The sequence below is a fragment of the Vigna angularis genome, chromosome 1 (genome assembly GCF_016808095.1).
Source record: "Vigna angularis cultivar LongXiaoDou No.4 chromosome 1, ASM1680809v1, whole genome shotgun sequence".
NCBI lineage: Eukaryota > Viridiplantae > Streptophyta > Magnoliopsida > Fabales > Fabaceae > Vigna > Vigna angularis.
The window spans coordinates 56,162,870-56,183,344 of record NC_068970.1 but is presented as its reverse complement, the minus strand read 5'-3'; the positions used below and the strand labels follow the sequence as shown (position 1 = coordinate 56,183,344).

At 27.5% G+C, this 20,475-nt stretch overlaps 2 protein-coding genes across 8 annotated transcripts; one reads left to right on the top strand and one right to left on the bottom strand.

The window, feature by feature from the left end:
* Nucleotides 1-248: 248 nt before the first annotated feature.
* Nucleotides 249-2,556, bottom strand: LOC108336289 (cold-regulated 413 inner membrane protein 1, chloroplastic). The gene is made up of 6 exons (XM_017572688.2): nucleotides 2,289-2,556; nucleotides 2,073-2,213; nucleotides 1,612-1,707; nucleotides 1,379-1,443; nucleotides 653-722; nucleotides 249-556 (listed from the first exon to the last, which is right to left on the bottom strand). Exons 1-6 carry the CDS (start codon nucleotides 2,447-2,449, stop codon nucleotides 394-396), a joined length of 696 nt encoding a protein of 231 aa, XP_017428177.2. The 5' UTR covers nucleotides 2,450-2,556; the 3' UTR covers nucleotides 249-393.
* A 7,297-nt stretch (nucleotides 2,557-9,853) lies between these two features.
* Nucleotides 9,854-20,218, top strand: LOC108340042 (sulfite exporter TauE/SafE family protein 3). Of its 7 annotated transcripts, none has more exons than XM_052871969.1 (12): nucleotides 9,854-10,197; nucleotides 10,371-10,530; nucleotides 13,129-13,329; nucleotides 13,413-13,477; nucleotides 13,573-13,600; nucleotides 13,712-13,776; nucleotides 13,850-13,936; nucleotides 17,726-17,776; nucleotides 17,864-18,085; nucleotides 18,159-18,256; nucleotides 19,379-19,607; nucleotides 19,962-20,218. In XM_052871969.1, the coding sequence occupies exons 1-12, from the start codon at nucleotides 10,012-10,014 to the stop codon at nucleotides 19,974-19,976; spliced, it is 1,407 nt and encodes a 468-aa protein (XP_052727929.1). In that variant the 5' UTR covers nucleotides 9,854-10,011; the 3' UTR covers nucleotides 19,977-20,218. The 7 variants fall into 7 exon arrangements, with proteins under 7 accessions (XP_052727929.1, XP_052727928.1, XP_052727932.1 ...); XM_052871968.1 differs by having other exon boundaries at nucleotides 9,855-10,197; nucleotides 13,703-13,776; XM_052871970.1 differs by having other exon boundaries at nucleotides 9,860-10,197; nucleotides 13,703-13,776; nucleotides 18,163-18,256.
* The last annotated feature ends 257 nt before the right edge of the window (nucleotides 20,219-20,475 follow it).

The following is a 20,475-nucleotide window of genomic DNA, read 5'->3' as shown; positions in this document are numbered from 1 at the left end:
TTATCAAACGACTTTGATTTTAAATAAGACATAACAAATTCAACATGTTTACACTTAAATGTGCTCATTCAATATAAATGAATGCTTAACTTGCCACAGTTCAAATGCAACATTCATTTTATTACACATTTTAAACACAGTTCTTTAGTATTTTATGCTTCAACAGGTTAAACTGATTAGTCTAATTTGGTTCTGATAAATATGACAATAAACATGTTCTAAAAACAATTTCTATGACAAATACCAAATACTGACTCCAACTTCATTATTTGAATTAACAAGTGAACAGTAAAAGATGGAGTATCAAACATAATCCATAAATTTTTTATATCAACATTCTAACAAGGATTGCTCTTATTTACAGCATATTAGGGCGTACATTTAAAATCCAACTCAGAGCAGAAGTAACAAAGATACAACAGCGATAGAAATGACAGCTAAGGTGGCAACAATTGAACCTTGGTCAAATGATTGCTGTAAGCTTGTTCTTGAGAAGTGCTGGAAAGCCAAATACACCGCAATCAACAATGAAACCACGGCACCTTCTTTTGTGTGCCTGACAAAGAAAGATGTTGAAGAATTTTATTTTACCTTTTTGCAAAATGTGGAAGACACAACAGCCCAAAGTCCTAAAAAATATGGACTTGCTTACCTTAATTTCATAGCCTCATAAGGAGCTATCATCACCAAGAGTAATGCCAGAAACGGCAATTCAAGCTCACCTAGAAATTAAAAAGACGCAGAAAATAATTTTTCCTTCTTTCAATCAATATTCAACAAGTATGAAACACGAAATGCACAACTTATTTGTAGTATTTATTACACTCCACTATCAGGATTTTATTTCTCGTGTTTCATAATTTATACAAAGAGAAGATATAAAGCCGACCCTGAGGTTACTAGAAACAATGCATACATTTATAATAACTTCAAAGAGGGCTATACAAGGTGTTCTTTCCTCTTTACCCTTCAGGTACGTAGTATCCACTGTCTCCTATGATGCACCCGCACCGATGCATCAATTTGCGTCACATTTCACTATCTCAATATATGATACTTTAGTGATACTTTTAAGATGACAATAATTTATAATTTTATTTTGAATGTCTAAAATGTGATTTATATATATATATATATATATACACACACACACACACACACATATATATATATATATATATACTATATTAGAACAATTTTTATATATTTTTCAATATGTATACGTTATGTATCATATCCTCTTATCCTATTATTTTTTAAAATAAGTATAGCGTTATCGGATACACATCATACCCAAAACACGGATTGTATCCCTGGATCATAAATCGTCTCTCTTTCAACATTTCCGTAATCACGCAAGATGAATAAGAGAACATACCAGGAATATAGAAGAATAGACGAATCAGAAGTGCCAAGAATGCCGTCCACACACCATATCTACCTCTGTATGTTCAATTGGCAATTGGTGACGAAAATAGACCAATTTTGAAAAAAAAAACGTTGATAAGAAGAAGAAGAATACGCAACAAATTTTGGTTGAACAAATAAAAGAATGTCGAACATTCCACCATATCAACTATCTAAGAAAACACAAGAGAACGAGCAACATACTTGATCCAGGAAACGACACCAGCAGGAGCTTGCAACGCAAACAGCGGAACAATATACGATTTCGGTACCGCAGTGCCTTTTGCCAGTATCAAAACACTACAAAGAATGTCCCGAACACCCATAAGCCACATATAAATTTAGCATAATTACGCATAGAAAGAAAGCACATCAATCGAATCACAGCTTTCCATCATACGATTAAGATACACGAAAAATTACCGCCAGCGAGAACAAACAATTCCATTTGGAAAATCAATCGAAGATCAGAAAGAAAGAAAGAATTATCCGATAATACGTTTCTTTTAGTCGCTAGAAAGCGGAACAAAAAAATCACAAGAATTAACATAATACTATTTAAAAATGCTAATATTATATACATAACTTCATGAAATTCAATTTCCGAAAATATAATAAATGATAAATAAATAAGGCGAATGAAGAAGTAAAGGAAGTGCACGAACATTGACGAAACGGTAGAGATCCATTGGAGATTGGGAGTAGTGAGAGGAGCGGGAGCATAACAAAGGATGCGAAACGCTGCGTTTCGGTTACCGGTATTGGATTTGGCGAAGCTTGTGATTCCGTGGTGACCGATGAAGGACCTTAAATCAGAAAAGCGAAGTGAGAAAGAAGAAAAGTGTGAGAAAGATTGAGATGAGAATGACGGTAGGGTATACCTGAGGGGATTGAAGGTGTGTGAGAGCGATGGCGGTGAAGAGCGAGAGAGAGAAGGTAGATGAATGCATGAAATTGAAGATTGCTGCTGGCGGTTGAGGTGAGAGAGTGCAGTTGGCGGTGAAGCTGAAGCTGGAGAAGACAGAAGCATTGCCATCGCCATTGCTGACGTTTCTTCTTTCTCTTGTTCGTTTCTATGGTTAGTTCCAAAATTTGGATCGGTTCGGTTCACCCACTTCGCCTTCACTTCGATAGACCGGAGTAAAGTTCAGTCTTTTATTTTATAAATAATAGTTATTATGAAGCAGTGGATTTTAAGTAATTAGTTTTTGATTAATTTATAATTTGCACAAGTATGGATGTGTAATTATTAATGTTAATTGTATTAATTATTCATTATTTAACAGATTGAATAAATTAGATTACCATACTGAAGTCTATTTAAATGCGTGTTATACTACCTTATATCTTGTACAATAGATTTATATAGTAACCTACTTGTTTGTCTATGTACTCAACTCTAGTATATTATTATTTAGGCTTTTGCTTCTGCACCCCCATCTTTATTAAATGCACTCTACACTAATAGAAAAAATAAAAAATAAAATACTCTCTTTTGTTGTATCTTATTATCTTGTTGTAGTTACTATTTCTATTGCTATCATTGTTGCCACTACAAAGGTTGCTGAAGAGAAGTTGAGAAAAAGTTCGTTCTGCTATAATGCATTTCATGTATAGGTTTCCGGATAAAATAAACCAGTCTTTAAATTTCAATTTTTTAATTGTTATTGAAAACAAATATTGAATGATATATTTAAATCAAAATAATTAATGACATTAATGTATTATATATGCATTTCCAAATGTTGACTATATAGTATGTATTATTACGTTATTAATAATAAATATATTATTTGGAAAAATAAGTATTTACGTTATTATTAGGTTAAGAAAAAAAAACGTCCCACCAGGTGGAAAAGAAAGAGCAATCAGTGCTCACATGTCTCCTCCAGAATGACCCACGTGGAAGACCACGATGAATATTAAATTTCCATATCTGGGTAATTTTATTCTGTTTTTTTATTTTTCCTCCAGATGACACGTGTAATAATTTTATGTTTGTGTATTGTTGTTTTGTATAATTTATAGATAGATTGGTAAATTGATAAATTTGTAGTTAAGTGATCAATTTGTAACTAACTAGTAAATTTGTATTAATTGGTATTTTTTTTCAATTTTTTTAATGATATTATTATTGATTGTTGGAAATTTAAAATTATTATTGCAATTCAACTATTATTGTAATTGAGTAATTATCATTGATTTGTAGCAAACGTATCATCCATATTGCAAAAATCCTATGTAGTTTAAATTATGAAGTTTCTGTTTAAATTATTAATTGAAATTATTAATATTAGTATAATTAATAAAATATAAGTTAATTATGTATAAAATTTATGAAATCTATAAAATATTTATATACACAATTAATATCTTATGTAATATGATGTAATTTCTAATGTAATGTAATATTTTATGTAATCTAATGTAGTGTAAAGTAATAAAGGATTGATTGTGTAATGCGTAGGAAAAATAGATTATTTTTTTTTGAAATTGTAAGTTTTTACATTTTCTCATTTGATAGAGTTGCTATATTTATAGATGTAAGGGAAACAAAGGAATGTCCCACCAGATGATATTAATCTGATCTTGATTGAAAAATTCACATTATTATTATCAAAATAATATTATTTGGGAAAAACTATTTTATATTTAGGTTATGGAAAAAGAATTTCCCACCAAGTGAAAAAAGAAGAGGCAATCGGTGCTCACGTGTCTCCTCCAGGATGAACCACGTGTAAGAAAGTGTAAGAAGAGAGAGCCATGATGAATATTAAATTTCCAGATACAAGTAACTTTATTTTGTTTTTTTTCAACTTTTTCTCCAGATGACACGTGTAATAAGTTTATGTTTGTGTATTTTTTATTTGTATGATGTATAGATAGATTGATAAATTGGTCAATTTGTAGTTATAAGTGATAAATTTGTAGTTAATTGATAAATTTGTAGCTAACTGGTACATTTTTAGTTAAGTAATAATTTTTTTTTCAGTTTTTCCTTTGAATGAAATTACTATTGATTTGATGGAAATTTAAAATTATTATTTATATTCTCTGTTATCTTGTAATTCAATAATTATTGTAATTAAGTAATTATCATTGATTTGTAGCAAACATTCACTACCCAAAAAAAGTCCTATGTAATTTAAGTGATGAAGTTTCTGTTTAAATTATTAGTTGAAATTATTATTATTAGAATAATTAATAATTAATAAAATATAAGTTAATAATGTATAAAATCTATGAAATGTATAAAATATTCATGTATAGACGTAATATATAATGTGATGTAATGCAATATCCAATGTAAAAGAGACTTATTTAAGTTTGTTCAGAAGAAAACAAAGTTAAAAAAAAGGTGTAAATAAAAATTAGTTATTGAAGTCTGTTGAATAATATATTTAAATAAATATAGTTTTACATTTGTTAATTCTTTAACTGACTAAAATTATTATTTTTACATTTGTTACTTTTCTAACATACTTAAAAAAGTGTTATTTCTATCTATTTTACTTTTCTAAGAGACATAAATGAATATTTTTACATCAATAACTTTTTTAAGACACTTAAAAAAGTATTTTAACCTAAAAGTGCATTTACATTTTCACTTTTAACCCTTCAAATATTTCGTCCCTTATAAGAGTGAAGGGGACCACAAAATCCGTTTTTGAGATACAAAGAAGAAGTACAACGATGATACACACTCTTAGTATTAACGTTAAATAAGAATATGATTCTCAGGAATTGATTTATGTGTTAAGAGAATGAGCGAATGAATTTCAGTAGAGCACATAATCCCTTTATATAGATGTTGATCAGACATCTTTCAAATCCAAGAGATACTAGATTTTGATTAGTTACATTTCTTGAAGAGTTAAAACTATTCATGAAAAGTTACAATCAAGAAATGTAACTAGTCAGAAAAGTTGTTATTCATGAAGAGTTACAACCATTCATGAAAAGTTACAATCAAGAAATGTAACTAATCAGAATCTGGTATCTCTTGCATTTGAAAGATGCCTAATCAAAAGTATTTTAACCTAAAAGAGTATTCTTTGTACGACAAGATATTTAAAAAAATCCAACTTTCATATCATTTATAACTAGGTAATTTCATATTTGTTTTAGTAAAAATTAAAAAATATTTTTTACTCAAATTCATTTTTTTATATTACCAAAATCATGATAAAGATCAAGATGTCCTAGGTATATATATGGACACAATGAGTGTGGAGCAAAGTCAGTCATAATGAGTGTGTATTTCTTTGGCTAAGGTTATGCTTTGATTAATAATAGCAGATAAAATAAAATTCATCACATTAACATAATACAATGTAATGAAATCAAATGCTAGTGAAATGTTGACAATAAAAAGAAACAAATTGTGGCTTTGCAAACGCCCAAAAGCGACGATGAACAGTACTTGGAGGCGACGAGCGACCTGAGGCAGCGACAAACAACCGGTGGTGGCGACGAACAACTCAGTTCGCGAGACAGAGATGGAGCAACCTTCGAGCAACAAGAATGGATACCACATCACGACCTTCGCACGAGAGAAATGGAGGCCACACCACGAGCTTCGACTTCGCTTGAGAGAAAGAATGGATGCGCAAAGGAGGAAGAAGAAGGAAACAACAACAACGCTTTCATTCTTGTGAGGAAGAAGAAGGACAATAGGTTAAATTTTTTTATGTTTATGAGAAGTAACTAACGAAAGAATTTATGCATAAAATAAATAAAATTAAATTAACGTTTGCTAATTTAAAATTAATTTATGCATAGATTTAATTTATATTTTACCGCTTAAAAATAAATATTAAATTAATATATAAATTACTTTTAGTTTTCATTCATTATTATATTTATAATATATTTATTGAAAAATATGGAAAGATATACATGTGTTTTCATTCATTATTATATTTATAATATATTTTTCAATTGGAATTACAGTAGGGATGAGAGAGAAAAGGTTGGAGTGAGAAAGATGAAAGAGAAAGGGTTGAGAGGAATGAGAGAGGTGAGTAAGGGTTTGGGGGGTTTTTTTTTTTTTTTTAGTTTTGAGAATGAAAATTATTAAAATACCCTTAACCTTAAAACTTAGAATCTATGATATATAAAGATATTTTTCTCTACTAAAACCCGGTACACATTGCTAAAACGTACCAACTGAAAAACAGGCGTACGTGCGTTAGCAAACCCCTATATATATATAAATATCGTACAAATTTCACCTTACAAGTCACATTTATAAGATTTAATTAGACTTAAATCCACTTCTTAACACATTTTGTTTGCATTTATTTAAAAAAATACATTATGTTCTCGTATTAAAAGAAATAAAATTTGATTTCTGTTCACATTATTATTATTACTTTTTCATATATATTTTTGAATATCTTATTAAATAAGTTTCTTCAAAACTCACCAAAAGTTGCATTTACATACATGATGATATCCGTATAATTGCCCACATCCTTTTATCAATTTTACGTTTTTTAGAGTGCACTTCTTTTATCAGATTGGCATGCACTTAAAGCGGAAGTTAAAACCAGAATTTCTCTTTATCTGAAAATTTATTCGCTTTCGAAAATAAGAACATAATTTACATCTCATTAAAGATTATAAAATACGTACACACAAAGGATGCTTTAAGTATTGTAATTAAAACAAGAGAAATGACAGGTTAACAGATTTTTTTTTATAATATTTTGATATAATATACATATTATTTTTTATTTAGACTACATCAATACAATAATAAATAAATAATAAACCAATAAAATATAAGATGTATGTTATGTAAAAATATTGTCTAAATATCTTTTTATTTTTAAATAATGAAATTTGTTTCTGACAATCACTTGGTTTGAAGAGGAAGATTTTAAATTTGTCTTGAGGCTAATTAGTTACAGTATTTACTTAATTGGTTTGTTTTGGTAGTTAACATGTACATCGTTTTTGTGTTGTTGAATTTTGGAGCTACACATTTTGTTGTTTAATGTATTATTCTAGACAATGTTCACATATGCTTGTGTTGTGCGACACAATTGTCCATATTCGTTTTTCATAAGTTGAAAAAATATTCCTCTAATCACTGATATTTGAATAAATTGACGTGAATGATAGAGAAAACTAACAAGGAGACGAAGACCATCTTAACCACTAAGAAAAGATAAAACCAAATGAGGAAAAAATAATTACCAAGTTAAAATCATGTATAGTATAACACTTTCTGTAGAAAAGGATGTCCTCATGTAAAAAAAATATTATTTAGATAAACGTATATATATATAAAATATTATTTACATATATAAATTTATATGAGACGATTTTTAAAAATAAAATTATAATAAATTGTTTTTATCATAGTTTTTTTACCTTATATCGCTTAAAAGTCAAAATTTATCAGAGTTTAAATATATTTTTTTCTTTTTTTCATCTTCCTAAATTTCTTTTAAAATAAAATTATAACATAACTTCAGTTCCAAACATACTTGAAATTGATAGATGATTAATATGTAGGATACTTTATTTTAATAATTTAAAGACTTAATATGTTAAAAGCAATAAGGAGAGAGAAAAAATAAATTTAAATATTTATATGTCACTGAAAAGTTCACATCAATAACAATTTAAATACATTTTTCATATCAAAATATTTTTTTTAAAAAATAAACTATGATGAAGTTTTAATGCAGATAATATTTGATAATGAATTCTAACAGGACTGTCCTAATTAATCAACTTGAGATCAAAAGAACGAGAGAAATTTCTTTTTAAGACTCCATGAGGGTATGAAAGATATTTTTCTCTCTCTCTCTCTCTCTATATATATATATATATTATATAAATTAATTAAAGGAGCATGTGAGATTTTTTTTATACATGATAAATGGTAAATAAATAATATATTAGAGACGAATTTAACATTAATGAAATACATGATCCATATACATTACGTTACGCGTTTCTCACGGAGCAAGAAAGTGACATTATTTGACTGAAACCACACAAAAAAAGTGAGATGGATGAAGGCTCCTGCACATTGGGGTGGCCATGCATGCAGCTTAAAGAGGAAGTTAGTAAAAAAAAGAAATTGAAAATAGTATAATAGTAATTATATTAAATATAGTAAAAAAAGAAAACTGGTGGAGTATTAGGTACATATTTGTGGGTAACATCTTCTTACACAAAAACAAAATACACGTATTAAAATATTTTTTTATTATTTGATTTGAGACCACATGTAGTTTAAATATTAATTATATATATCAGTCGCTGCCCTATTGATAAAAATTCCTTTTTATGAATGTTGGTGCTGAGATTAGCTGTTCAATATTTATTATTAATTAACTTATCAACATCCAATATTAAATATATATAATTAACTTAAGTAAAGGATTATACTTTTTTTGTGTGCACGTTTTTTACTTCAAATTTTATTTTTAAAGTTTTAAAACTCACAAGTAGTTCGTATATTTTCTAATTTTTAATTTTATAGTGTATTTTTTGTTTAAATATTTCGTATAACGTTTTTTTAAATAAATATTATTCAATAATTGAAAATTTTCAAAAACAGTTAAAGGGATATTCTACGTATTTTAAATATGCACATATGGTGTTTTTCTCTAATTCTACCTGTAAAAAATTACCAAAATATTTTTAGTGAAAGCTACACGAATTGGTTATCAAAGTAATTTTTACATTGTTTTTGTTATTTTTGTGAATTATTTTTGTTATTTTTATGAATTATTTTTGCTAAGATGTGAATATTAAGTTTAATTCAATTTCATAAATGACGTGTACGATGAAGTTTCATCCACTTATATATTCTGATTTTATCTCTAAAAAACTCAAGACTTTCAACATTTATGTTATGTTTTTTAATTAAAACATGTTCCAAGAGTGTGATAATCGAATGAACTAATAGTGAAAATAAAAGCAAAGACCTTCACAGATTAAAAAATAAAATCTTTAAAAGACCATACTATATGTTAAAAGAATTTTACTTGAGCAATTAGCAATTTCTAAACTTAATGAAAATGTTTTTTATAATAAGCAATGATCGGTTGAGAAATAAAATCATAGTTAGTAATGCAATCTTAATGTAAAGAAAACCATTTAAAAATAATATAAAAAAATGTAAGCAAATAATATATCCATAAAAATAATCAATGCACACTTTCTTAACATTTCTTTAACTACATCAACCATTTATTGTTTTATCATGGTTATTTTAAATCTCATTCCTCTTTCAGGAGAAGTGAGCCATGATATACAAATAAAATGTGATAAATTAAAAAAGTATTTAATATAATGAGAAATAATAGTTTTTTTTTTCTGCAAAACGTCAAATCACATGATGATAATGCTAATAACAATAATAATGATATAAGTGTGGTGAAGAAGCTTAGGGGTTCATGATATGTGATAAATGAACAGAAAAACACATTCACGTTAACCCTAACTGTAGATTTCATTTTCTTGGTCCAAATTTTCGGTTAAGCACATAGCAGCATCAACGATTGGCGAGTTTCTCTGTATCTTGAAGCAACATTTATATAAAAGAAAGTCATAGTTTTGGAAACTGCTCTTTGTAGTATGAAGGCTATGAAATGGGTTCCTGATAGGGTTCTCATAGTTTTTCTTCTTCTTCTTCTTTCACTTTATGTTACATCTTCTCATCAGAACACAGATCAGAAAACAGTCTCATCAGAAATCCATGTTACGAAAAGGGTTCAGACTAATGATCACGATGCTAAAGTTTTTTACAAGCACACTTGGCCGGTAAGAGTCTCTTAAGAAATTTTCTTACATAGTTTTTTAGAGTTTTTCTGTCATAAAAACTTGTATATTTTCAGTAACAGAAACTAAAAAACTTGTTAATAGTTGTTTAGTGTTTGCATATTAAGGAGATTGAATTGTGATTATGTTTTGTGATGTTTTGTTTTTGGTTGTAGAGGATGAAATTTGGGTGGAAAATAATGGTGGGAAGCATAATTGGATTCCTAGGATCAGCATTTGGGACTGTGGGAGGTGTTGGAGGGGGTGGCATCTTTGTACCCATGCTTACCCTAATTGTTGGATTTGATGCAAAATCAGCAACAGCAATATCAAAATGTAAGAATTACTATTATTTTTTATTTATTTAAGAATTTCTGTTTTTTAATAGTAATAAGATGACACACATTTATGCATAAATTTGATATATATTATAAAAATAAAAAGGGTATAAAAAAAAATTTATGCTTGTGAAAGTATTTTCCAATTCTCTAAAACTTGTTCAATGGGTTATGAGATTCATGGCATGTGGGTTGCTTCCTTACTCCATACTCAATGCCAACTTTTTAACTAGAGATTCAATTTGCATGTTTTGATTTGCAAGTACTATATATGATAAGAGTTTATTAATTACTTTTACTTTTGAACTTCATTTTTTTTAAATGTTTCATCACAAGAGAAATTAAATACAGATCTATGATTTAAATCGAAATTGAAATTATTTGAAGTAATTTTTTTTTGCTTGTATACATGAATACAAAGCTTCAAATATTAATAATACAGACCCTTGTTACATAATTTTCTTTGCATGTGTGAATGCATATAGTAATAAGATGACACACATTATTTATGCATAAATTTGATATATATTATAAAAATAAAATGGTTATAAAAAAATAAATTTTATGTTTGTGAAAGTATTTTCCAATTCTCTAAAACTTGTTCAATGGGTTCTGAGATTCATGGCATGTGGGTTGCTTCCTTACTCCATACTCAATGCCAACTTTTTAACTAGAGATTCAATTTGCATGTTTTGGTGTGCAAGTACTATATATGATAAAAGTTTGGGGGAAAAATTAATTACTTTTACTTTTGAAATTCAATTTTTTTAAATGTTTCATCACAAGAGAAATTAAATACAGATCTATGATTTACATCGAAATTGAAATTATTTGAAGTAATTTTTTTTTTGCATGTATACACGAATAAAGCTTCAAATATTAATAATACAGACCCTTGTTATTACATAATTTTTTATCCCAAAAGAAGCTGTCTTCTCATGTGTGAATGCATAATAAAAATTTTGGAACATTAAACAGCTTTATTTCGTTATAATTCTTTATTATTATTTTTTCTAAGTGTGACGACTAATAAGTGCATTAATAAATTTCTACCAAATATAATAAATAAATCTACCTTAATATAAAAAACCCTCCCACATACTGAGACTTTTATAACCTATGTAGCTTATATTAAACTCAAAGGTTGGATTTCTTAAGTGATTAGCAGGCTATAAGGGTTTTTAGAAATTCTCACTGGTTAGTTTTCTTTTTCTCCTGCTCACTGGTTCGTATTCACGGACTTCAAAGAAATATAAAAGTAAAACTAATTAATTTGGATTAGTTCATCAATTCTTTTATATGATATAAGTTAAACCAATTTAATTAACAAGAGATTGGTTCGACTTAAATCAATAAAGTTGAATACTACAGAAATGTACTAGAAGTTTAATGTAGAAGTAAGTAACCTAAATTTACGTAACCGACTAAGTTTACATAAGACCATGTATTGACAACATAAATTTAGGTTGCACTTAGTAAGGTTTGATGTAAATTTTTTATTTTGTTTTAAATTTAATTAGTTTTGGTTTAAAACCAAAATCTAAAAAAAAAAACAATTATAATTGTTTCTACTACAACCAATAATATTCTATCACAATTTAAATATTTTTTTTCTCATTTCACCTTTCAAAATATTTTTAAGAATAAAACCGAGCTCTACATTCCAAAATAAACAAATTCTTAGATGATAAGTGATTCATCATAGCCATATCACTCATTTAAAGTTTTTCTTCACCAAATTTTTTAACTCATTAATCTATTAAATATAAGAACTCTACAATCAAAGATATATTAAAAAAAATACTACAACTAAAAATTAATTTTTAACTATTTTTAATAATTTTTAAAAAATTGGGTGAATAATAAAAACACACAATAAAATAAAATACATACAACAAAGTGGATAAAAAAAAATCGTAAATAGTAAAACAAAAACAAAACAACAACTGTTACAAAAACATTCGTACACTGTCGTAATTGAATATCTATCTTAATAATATATTTGCATCCCTAATGTAATAAGAAAAAACCAAACTTTCACAATTTAGATGAGAAAAACAACCTCCAAAAAATGCGTGCAATAATTACTATTCCGAAAGAAAGAAAGAAAATGAGAAGGGGGACGAGGGGAGGAGAAATTGTGAGAGGAAGAAATTGAGAGTCTAATTTAAATTGTTTTATGTCAGTGTTTAGGAGTTCCAATAATAAAAATATAAAAAAGAAAAAATTGAAAAAAGAGAACCTTTGCAAATCTGAAAAAAGTATCGAACATAAAATTATAAAAAAAGATAACAAAATATATACACATTAATGAAGTTTAAAATTTAAAAGAAAACTTATCTTCATAAACGACACACAAGCGCACAAAATTTAATATCTCCAACTTATACTGTAAAAGTTATAAATATTCAAAATTAAGAAAGTGGTAAATAAAGGTAATACTCAAACACTTCATAATCCTAAATAGTCTTAATTAAATAAACATGTTCAACTATAAATACGAAATACTATTAGCCTAACTCATTAGCAATAAAATAATAGAATGCATATTTAATACAATATTATAATTAAAAATTGTATTGTTTGGTTGATTAAGGCATGATTACGGGCGGAGCAGCAGCAACTGTTTTCTACAATCTGAAGCAAAGGCACCCAACTCTTGACATGCCTGTGATCGACTATGACCTAGCACTTCTCTTTCAACCAATGTTGATGCTTGGAATCAGTATTGGTGTTGCTTTCAATGTCATTTTTCCTGACTGGTTGGTCACAGCTTTGTTAATTGTAGTTTTCATTGGTAGGTACCGATATTCCTTCTAAATTCATCAATCTTGTTTTCTTTGCTTGCCTTCTCATGTATACAGTCTGCATGTCAAACAGGCCTTTCAGTCAATGCATTCCTTAAGGGTGTTCAAACATGGAAAAAAGAAACCATTCTTAAGAAGGTTGTTTCAACACGCATAGCTCATCTTTTTCTATTGTGTACTGAATCGTTTTTCTTTTACATTTTTTTGCTGTTTTGGTTTATTACATATTTCAGGAAGCCAGACAGAACGTAAGGTTAATTGGTAAGTGGATTTATATTGTTTTCTGCTATATGTTCTTTTAGTTACTGGTTAAAGGAGAGAACATTATCAAACATATGTTACGCTAACTTTTAGTTTTATCAGATACTGCAGGAACCAGTAATGCTGATCATCCTCAGACAGAAAGTCATATAAATACCAATCAAACGAGGAAAAAGGTAGTAAAAAGTTGCTGCTAGTGTTTTGATGTACAACATCTGTTGTTTCTGATAAATCTAAACTTCTGTGCAGGTTTCTGTTATTGAAAACGTTTGTTGGAAGGAACTTGGAATTCTTGTATCGGTGTGGATCTTCATACTTGCATTGCAGATAGGAAAGGTTAGTGTCGTGTTTTTTTGAGAAACATATTTTTGAAGCAAGAAGAGATGTATTATGTGAATGGCTTTATGAATATTTTTCTTGTAGAATAAAAGGATAACACAACATTTAAATGCCAAAACTATCTCCGTCTTAAAATTAAGATAAACTTCCTAAATTTAAGTGACAATTTTATATTATTATTTAAACCTAAATAATGTTTTGAAAATTTTAACCAGCAAAATTGTTCAAATCCAAATTACAAATGTTTATACGTATAAATTTTCAACTCACGTGGTTACTTCAATTTCTATTGTTCAATTTTTAAGTTTTAAATTTAATTTTTCCTTGGGCTTGTCATTTTTATCATTATAATATGTATCATTAAGTTTTATCATTTTAAAGTATATATAATGTGTATATAAGTTCTAATTAATTTAATTATTCATTTCATCTATTTTGAAAGGATAACATTACTTCAATTTTTTTTTTAAATTAAACTTAATTAAGTCAAAATTTTAAATATAAAAACTAACACTGTCTTGAAACATAAAAAAAAAACAAAAAAAATTGAAAATATTACGAATTGACACGTACAGACATAACATTAACATCATTCTAATAGACCTAACAAGAACTATTTTTTAAAATTAAAGAACTTAATTACATCAAATAAGAATCACATATCTAATTGAATTGTTCAAATGAATCAGAGGATTAAAAAAGGATTAGTGAATATTTTTCTGTTTCATATATATACACTTAAACACAATGTTAGCCGATCTGCAAGAGCACCCAATCTGTTATTCGTCCTATTACCTACTAGATACTCATTTAAAAAGTACTTTCAAATCTACATAAAAAGTACAAAAATTTACAAAATGTAAATTAAATTAAACTACTAAAATATAAATTAAATTTTAATTTTAATTTTTTTACTGGCAATGGATGCTTGCATGGGTAGTATGGTATTCATACCATATGTTTAGAAGCATGTTTTAAATTATTAATTACTCATTATCCGCATGTATACTTGCTACTCACAGCGGATTTTATCCATGGATATCTATATATTGATATTTTTGTCATATTTAATAATATTAGTAGAAATGAACTGGAAAAATAAAAAAAAGAATATTAACTTTATAAAGGACATTGGTATAGAGTAGACAAAAAAAATAAGTCTTGAGACGTTCCTTTTGATTCAAAGAAACAATAAAAAGAAAAAGAGGCAAATGAGTTCAATAATAGAAGACTATGAAAACCAAAATGAGATAAATTTAAATTATCTTGACACTCACATTACATTACATTATGACAAGTAATGATGTATTGTGTTCAAAATGAAGAAAGAAAATATTTTCTATGTTGAGTGGCTTAGATGATTATCTATGTTTGAAAATGATACACGAGGAAATTAAAGCTTAACAGACACAAGACATGTGTGCATGCATGTGTTTGTGTATGTGATCATTCCAACCACAAGACTTTAAAGAAAAAAAAAACTTAATTTATAGGTTAATCAAATCTATATACTATTAAAGTAATGCATAATTGTTGGTACAATATATTTGATTTCCTCGTTCTTAATTTTGGTTATCATATCTTTTTTATTGTACGAAAATGACATGATAATTGCTTCCAACAAAATTTAAATCCGGATTAAACACATATGTAGTTAGAGAATTTGATATGACATACTTAATACCAACAAATAAGATTATAGAAATGCAAATTTGTCAAGATAAAATGAAAGGTTTGACTTTCTTAAAAATTATTTACTAAAAGTCTTGTCAGGATAAAATGGAAGGTTTGACTTTCTTAAAAATTACTTACTAAAAGTCTTTGTAATGCCTCAACATGCAATGTATTTAAGTGAAAATTTCTATCCCACTTTTTATCATTTATAAGTCATCATTGAGTATAAGTCATAATAAATAAGAGAGGATGTAAATGTCTTAAATATCACATGCATCAATGGTAAAAAGCCTTACTTAAGTCAGGATTTGTACAAGATTGTAAATTGCACAAACAATAAAGAGGTTAGTAGATTTATGAAATTTTTTAATGAAGAGTACTTGAGTACTATTAAGAGAATTCTTAAATACATAAAAAAAATCAAATATTGTATTATGTTTTGAAGAATCGGAATTAATTATTAGAAACAGTGTTAATTCGAATTTTCCAAATGATCTTTATAAAAAAAGTTTACTGTTGTTATGTATTTATACTTTTAAGAAACACAATAAGTTGATTATTTAAGTTAGATAATCTTGTAAGTTTGTCTATATAAAAGTTAAAGTACAAATATGTGAAGAAGTCTCAAATATGAACAAGTTGAAGAATATCACACACCTCTCTTGCGTTGTTAACTACCCATTGGTCAAAATCTCTCAATTATTTCTCCAATTGAATTGTCCAATAAATAGAATGAGTTGAGTAAGACTTACAAATTTATGAATTAAAGATCATTTTTTTTTATCAACTCGTGTTCCATTTCTAAAATATAGAAAAATTTTGTTTCCCTTTGCTTAATTTTTCTTTCCTTTTATGTTTATCTGGTACATGATGGACGGTATTGCATCAGGAGTATTTTATTGAAAAAAATTACTTTAACACACTTTTAATTTTCACTTTTCATTATAAAAAGTGCGTTATGAGTGTCAACTTATTATTATCTTATTTTAATTTCTTCTATACCAAATCCATCCATCATTATTGTCAAATAACATATCTCTTCCTGTAAATAAATAAAAAAAATAAAATGAGTGATTTTTTACTTTAATTATTTAATTTGTCCTATATTTAAGTCTATGACATACTTATGTTCTTATATATTTTTTTACTTAGTTGAGTTTTTATGTTTTTTAAATGTTAAGGTAGTTGATTCTCTTAAATTACCTGTACGTCATGTACAAGGTATCACTTGGCAGTTTTAGAACCTATCTGTTTTTTTTTTCTTTTTGTTTCCTCTCTCCACCTTCTTCTACCTCCCACTTTTCTCCCTCTTAATCCATTTTTCCTTTCTCCTTCCCTTTTTTACCATTCACTTCCATTATCCTTTTTTATTTTATTTCTCTCTTCTTTACCATCTTTTTTTCCTTTCTTTCTCTCTTAGAATTTCTATGATTCATGTATTGTTCAATATCTTGAATTAGAAATAGATGTGTTTATTAGATGTGTGTAAATCATTACCTACTTGAAATTTGGATGGGTGGAGATGCACACGAAGTTTTTAAGAAGGTTTTTGGTAGTTCTATGGTAAAAGTAGCTGGTGGGAAAGGAAAGAATATAAAAGGAAAAAACAAATAAAAAAACCTAGATCCTAACACATTATACTTGGCAAATGACATTAAGTTGATTTAATTTAAAGATCCACATTTAAAAAAAAAAATCTCAATTGAGTTAAAAAATTAAAAATAAATAATAAATTTAAACATATGAACCAAGTTAATAATTAAACTAAATATTTTTAAACGAATAAACATATAAAAACATCGTAGAACAAAATAAAATAAATAACAACAAAATTCAAATACTAAAACTATTTTAATTTTAAAATTAAACTAATAACTTCCAAAGACTAAACAAAAGGTTGATGCGAATCCTAAAATTTCCAACATACCAAACCCAAACATTCAAATTCAAATTATGCACATGTATAGTTTCATTAGCTTCTACGAAAAATTCATACATGTATTATTTCATGTGGTACAATTTTTGTATTCTTTATATTTGTTTTTACAGTACATCGAACTTCTACTTTGCCGTATGCTAACATACATACACACTGCCTTGGTTTTGAGACAGAATTACACAACAAATTGCTCAGCGCCATATTGGGTATTGAATCTCCTGCAGGTAGAAATCAGTGATCATAAAGTATATAGAGAAAAGAAAAGTTTTGTTTTTATGGTTTTGATGGGCTGACGAAATGGTATATATCAGGTCCCTGTGACGGTGGGAACAAGTTTCTACGAGGCCGTGCTTCTGCAGAAAGGGAAGAGAGTGATAGCATCAATGGGTGAGGAACAGAGACGTTTGCATGTATGGAAGTTAATGGTTTATTGTACGTGTGGGTTGATTGCTGGTATAATTGGTGGGTTGCTTGGTCTTGGTGGAGGATTCATCTTGGGGCCACTTTTCATTGGCCTAGGAATTCCTCCTCAGGTACGTTTTATCTTGTATGCTAATCTTGCTCCATTTGGAATTCACTCTCATTCACCACCAACTTTCCACCCAGCTAGGTCTCGAGTGCTACGTCCACTTTTGCCATGACGTTTTCTGCATCCATGTCTGTGGTGGAATATTACCTTCTCAAACGCTTCCCTGTTCCTTATGGTATGTTTATATATATGGCTTATCAATAACTTAACCATTATATCATGCCCACTCCATTACTCTTTCATTTCATCATCACTTTATTGACTTTTTATTTATATAATAATACACTTAATCAATATTCATATTCAAACACTTGCATGTTAAAGGAAATAACAGTAGTTCAAAGCATGTGTACTTTAATAAAGTCATCACACCATCATCACCATTAATTGGTTAATAACAATAGGTAAAATGTTTTTTTAACAACTTTTTTTACAATAGTTTACGTGATTGGTTCGTTTTAAATATATGAACCAATAAAATAGTAACACATAATCTATTGTCAAAAAATTGTTAAAAAAAGTTGTTAACATATGATATGATAGTACTAACAATAATGATAATATAAACAATGAGTATGTTTAATATATATATATATATATATATATATATATAATATTTTTATGGAATCACTAAAAAAATTGTTAAATATTAACTAATTTTAGAGACAAGAAAAATTAATAGGTTAACTTAGATATTATTTTATAAAAAAATTATGAATATCTAAAATAGTCTCAATCAAAAATAAAAATTTATATTGTTCTAATTAACAAATTAATTACAATTTTTTAGTTTATAAAAAGATATCTAAGTTAGTTAATATGTAGTGATTAATTATTTTGATCTTCCGAATTAGTTGTTTTTTAATGATTTTCTTAATTTAAACATTTTTTTAATGGAAGAATAATTGATGTAAAATCTTTCTACATAGCATTCATTTTCCCCAATAGGGTAAAGTGATGAAATTAAATCGCATAGGTAGATATAGACAAAATCTTTCTGTACAGTACACATATGGAAAAGAAGTAAATGCAAAAACCAAGAAAAAGTTAGAAGAAAGGGATTGCTAATCTAATTAAAGAGAGTGCTACAAACAACAAATAAATTTAACATAAGATATTTAACCCTAAAAAGAACATGCATAACCAATGTAACATAAAAAAAATTATGTTAAAAATGAAGAAGTCATGTGAATATGAAATAAGAATGAAAAGTAGAAAGTTACTTGATAAAAGGTGGTAAAAAATTACTTGAAAATATATGCAGCTTTTAATGGTTTAATGTGTGATTTTCCCGCAGCACTTTACTTTGTAGCAGTAGCCACTGCTGCTGCACTGGTAGGGCAGCATTTGGTGAGAAAGGTGATTGCTATACTGGGAAGAACGTCTCTGATAATTTTCATCCTTGCACTCACTGTTTTTGTGAGTGGAATATCACTAGGCAAGTGCATTTTTGCACGATTTCTTTGGATTCTTTCTTCCTTTTCAGGACAGCAGTACCATACCAGTACTTCATAAACTATACTAATGTTAGTAATAACTAGTGGCTGGTGTTTACCCATATCTTATTTTATTCACTTATATATCAACAACTTGTCGTGCTTTAAGTTGCAGAGAGAAAAAGATATGCTATAATATATTCATTCAATACTTGGAATCAGTTGGAATATACTGATAGGATAAAAGTGTTTACACCATCATCACGATGGATTTCCATAAAGATACACTTTTATTACTTAAAAATGCATTTTATATTCAACCAATAGTGATACATATATACTATAGAAAAATTACAGAAAAATTATTCATATGCTTATGCTTTGATATTTCCAATTAGTAATAAATTACAAATGACTTAACATTTTATTTATTTAAAATTGCAGGAGGAGTGGGCATAGCAAACCTGATTAAAAGGATTGAAAAGAAGGAGAACATGGGTTTTGGAGATCTTTGCTCTTACAGGGTTAGAAGTTAAAGATAGAAAAATGGGAAGCTCTTCTCGATATTAATCTTTTATGGAGTGCGTGTTAAGAATACAAGTATTTAATTTAAAGCTGCATCAGAATTTGAATAGAATATGTACAATTAATGTTTGTGTAAAACGTTTTCAGTATTGACAGAATAAATAGTTTCTTTTTCTGCGCAGACAAAATAAATTGTTTTGTGATCAATTATATTCTGAAGTAGTACGAATTTTTAAATAAAATCACACACACGTTTTCCATAAATTAATTAAACCAAAGGATTGTGAAGAATATTCAAAAAGAGGGTGCGTACGAACACTGATCATTTACATAAATACGTATAATTTTTAATTCCTGGTTATTTGAAAAGATTAATATTTTAAAATCTTGATCTGAATTTGGTTTTGGAAGCTCCACAAACCGTAGTGCAAGT

Bases quoted from the DNA above. Each gene is read 5' to 3' on its own strand.
- LOC108336289 (XM_017572688.2), bottom strand. From the start codon at position 2,449: ATGGCGATGGCAATGCTTCTGTCTTCTCCAGCTTCAGCTTCACCGCCA. The intron at 2,214-2,288 runs GTATACCCTACC...TTCTGATTTAAG, and splicing joins CACACCTTCAATCCCCTCAG to GTCCTTCATCGGTCACCACG. The intron at 1,444-1,611 runs GTATGTTGCTCG...TTGAACATACAG, and splicing joins GGTGTCGTTTCCTGGATCAA to AGGTAGATATGGTGTGTGGA.
- LOC108340042 (XM_052871968.1), top strand. From the start codon at position 10,012: ATGAAGGCTATGAAATGGGTTCCTGATAGGGTTCTCATAGTTTTTCTT. The intron at 13,330-13,412 runs GTAGGTACCGAT...CATGTCAAACAG, and splicing joins GTTAATTGTAGTTTTCATTG to GCCTTTCAGTCAATGCATTC. The intron at 13,601-13,702 runs GTAAGTGGATTT...TAGTTTTATCAG, and splicing joins ACAGAACGTAAGGTTAATTG to ATACTGCAGGAACCAGTAAT.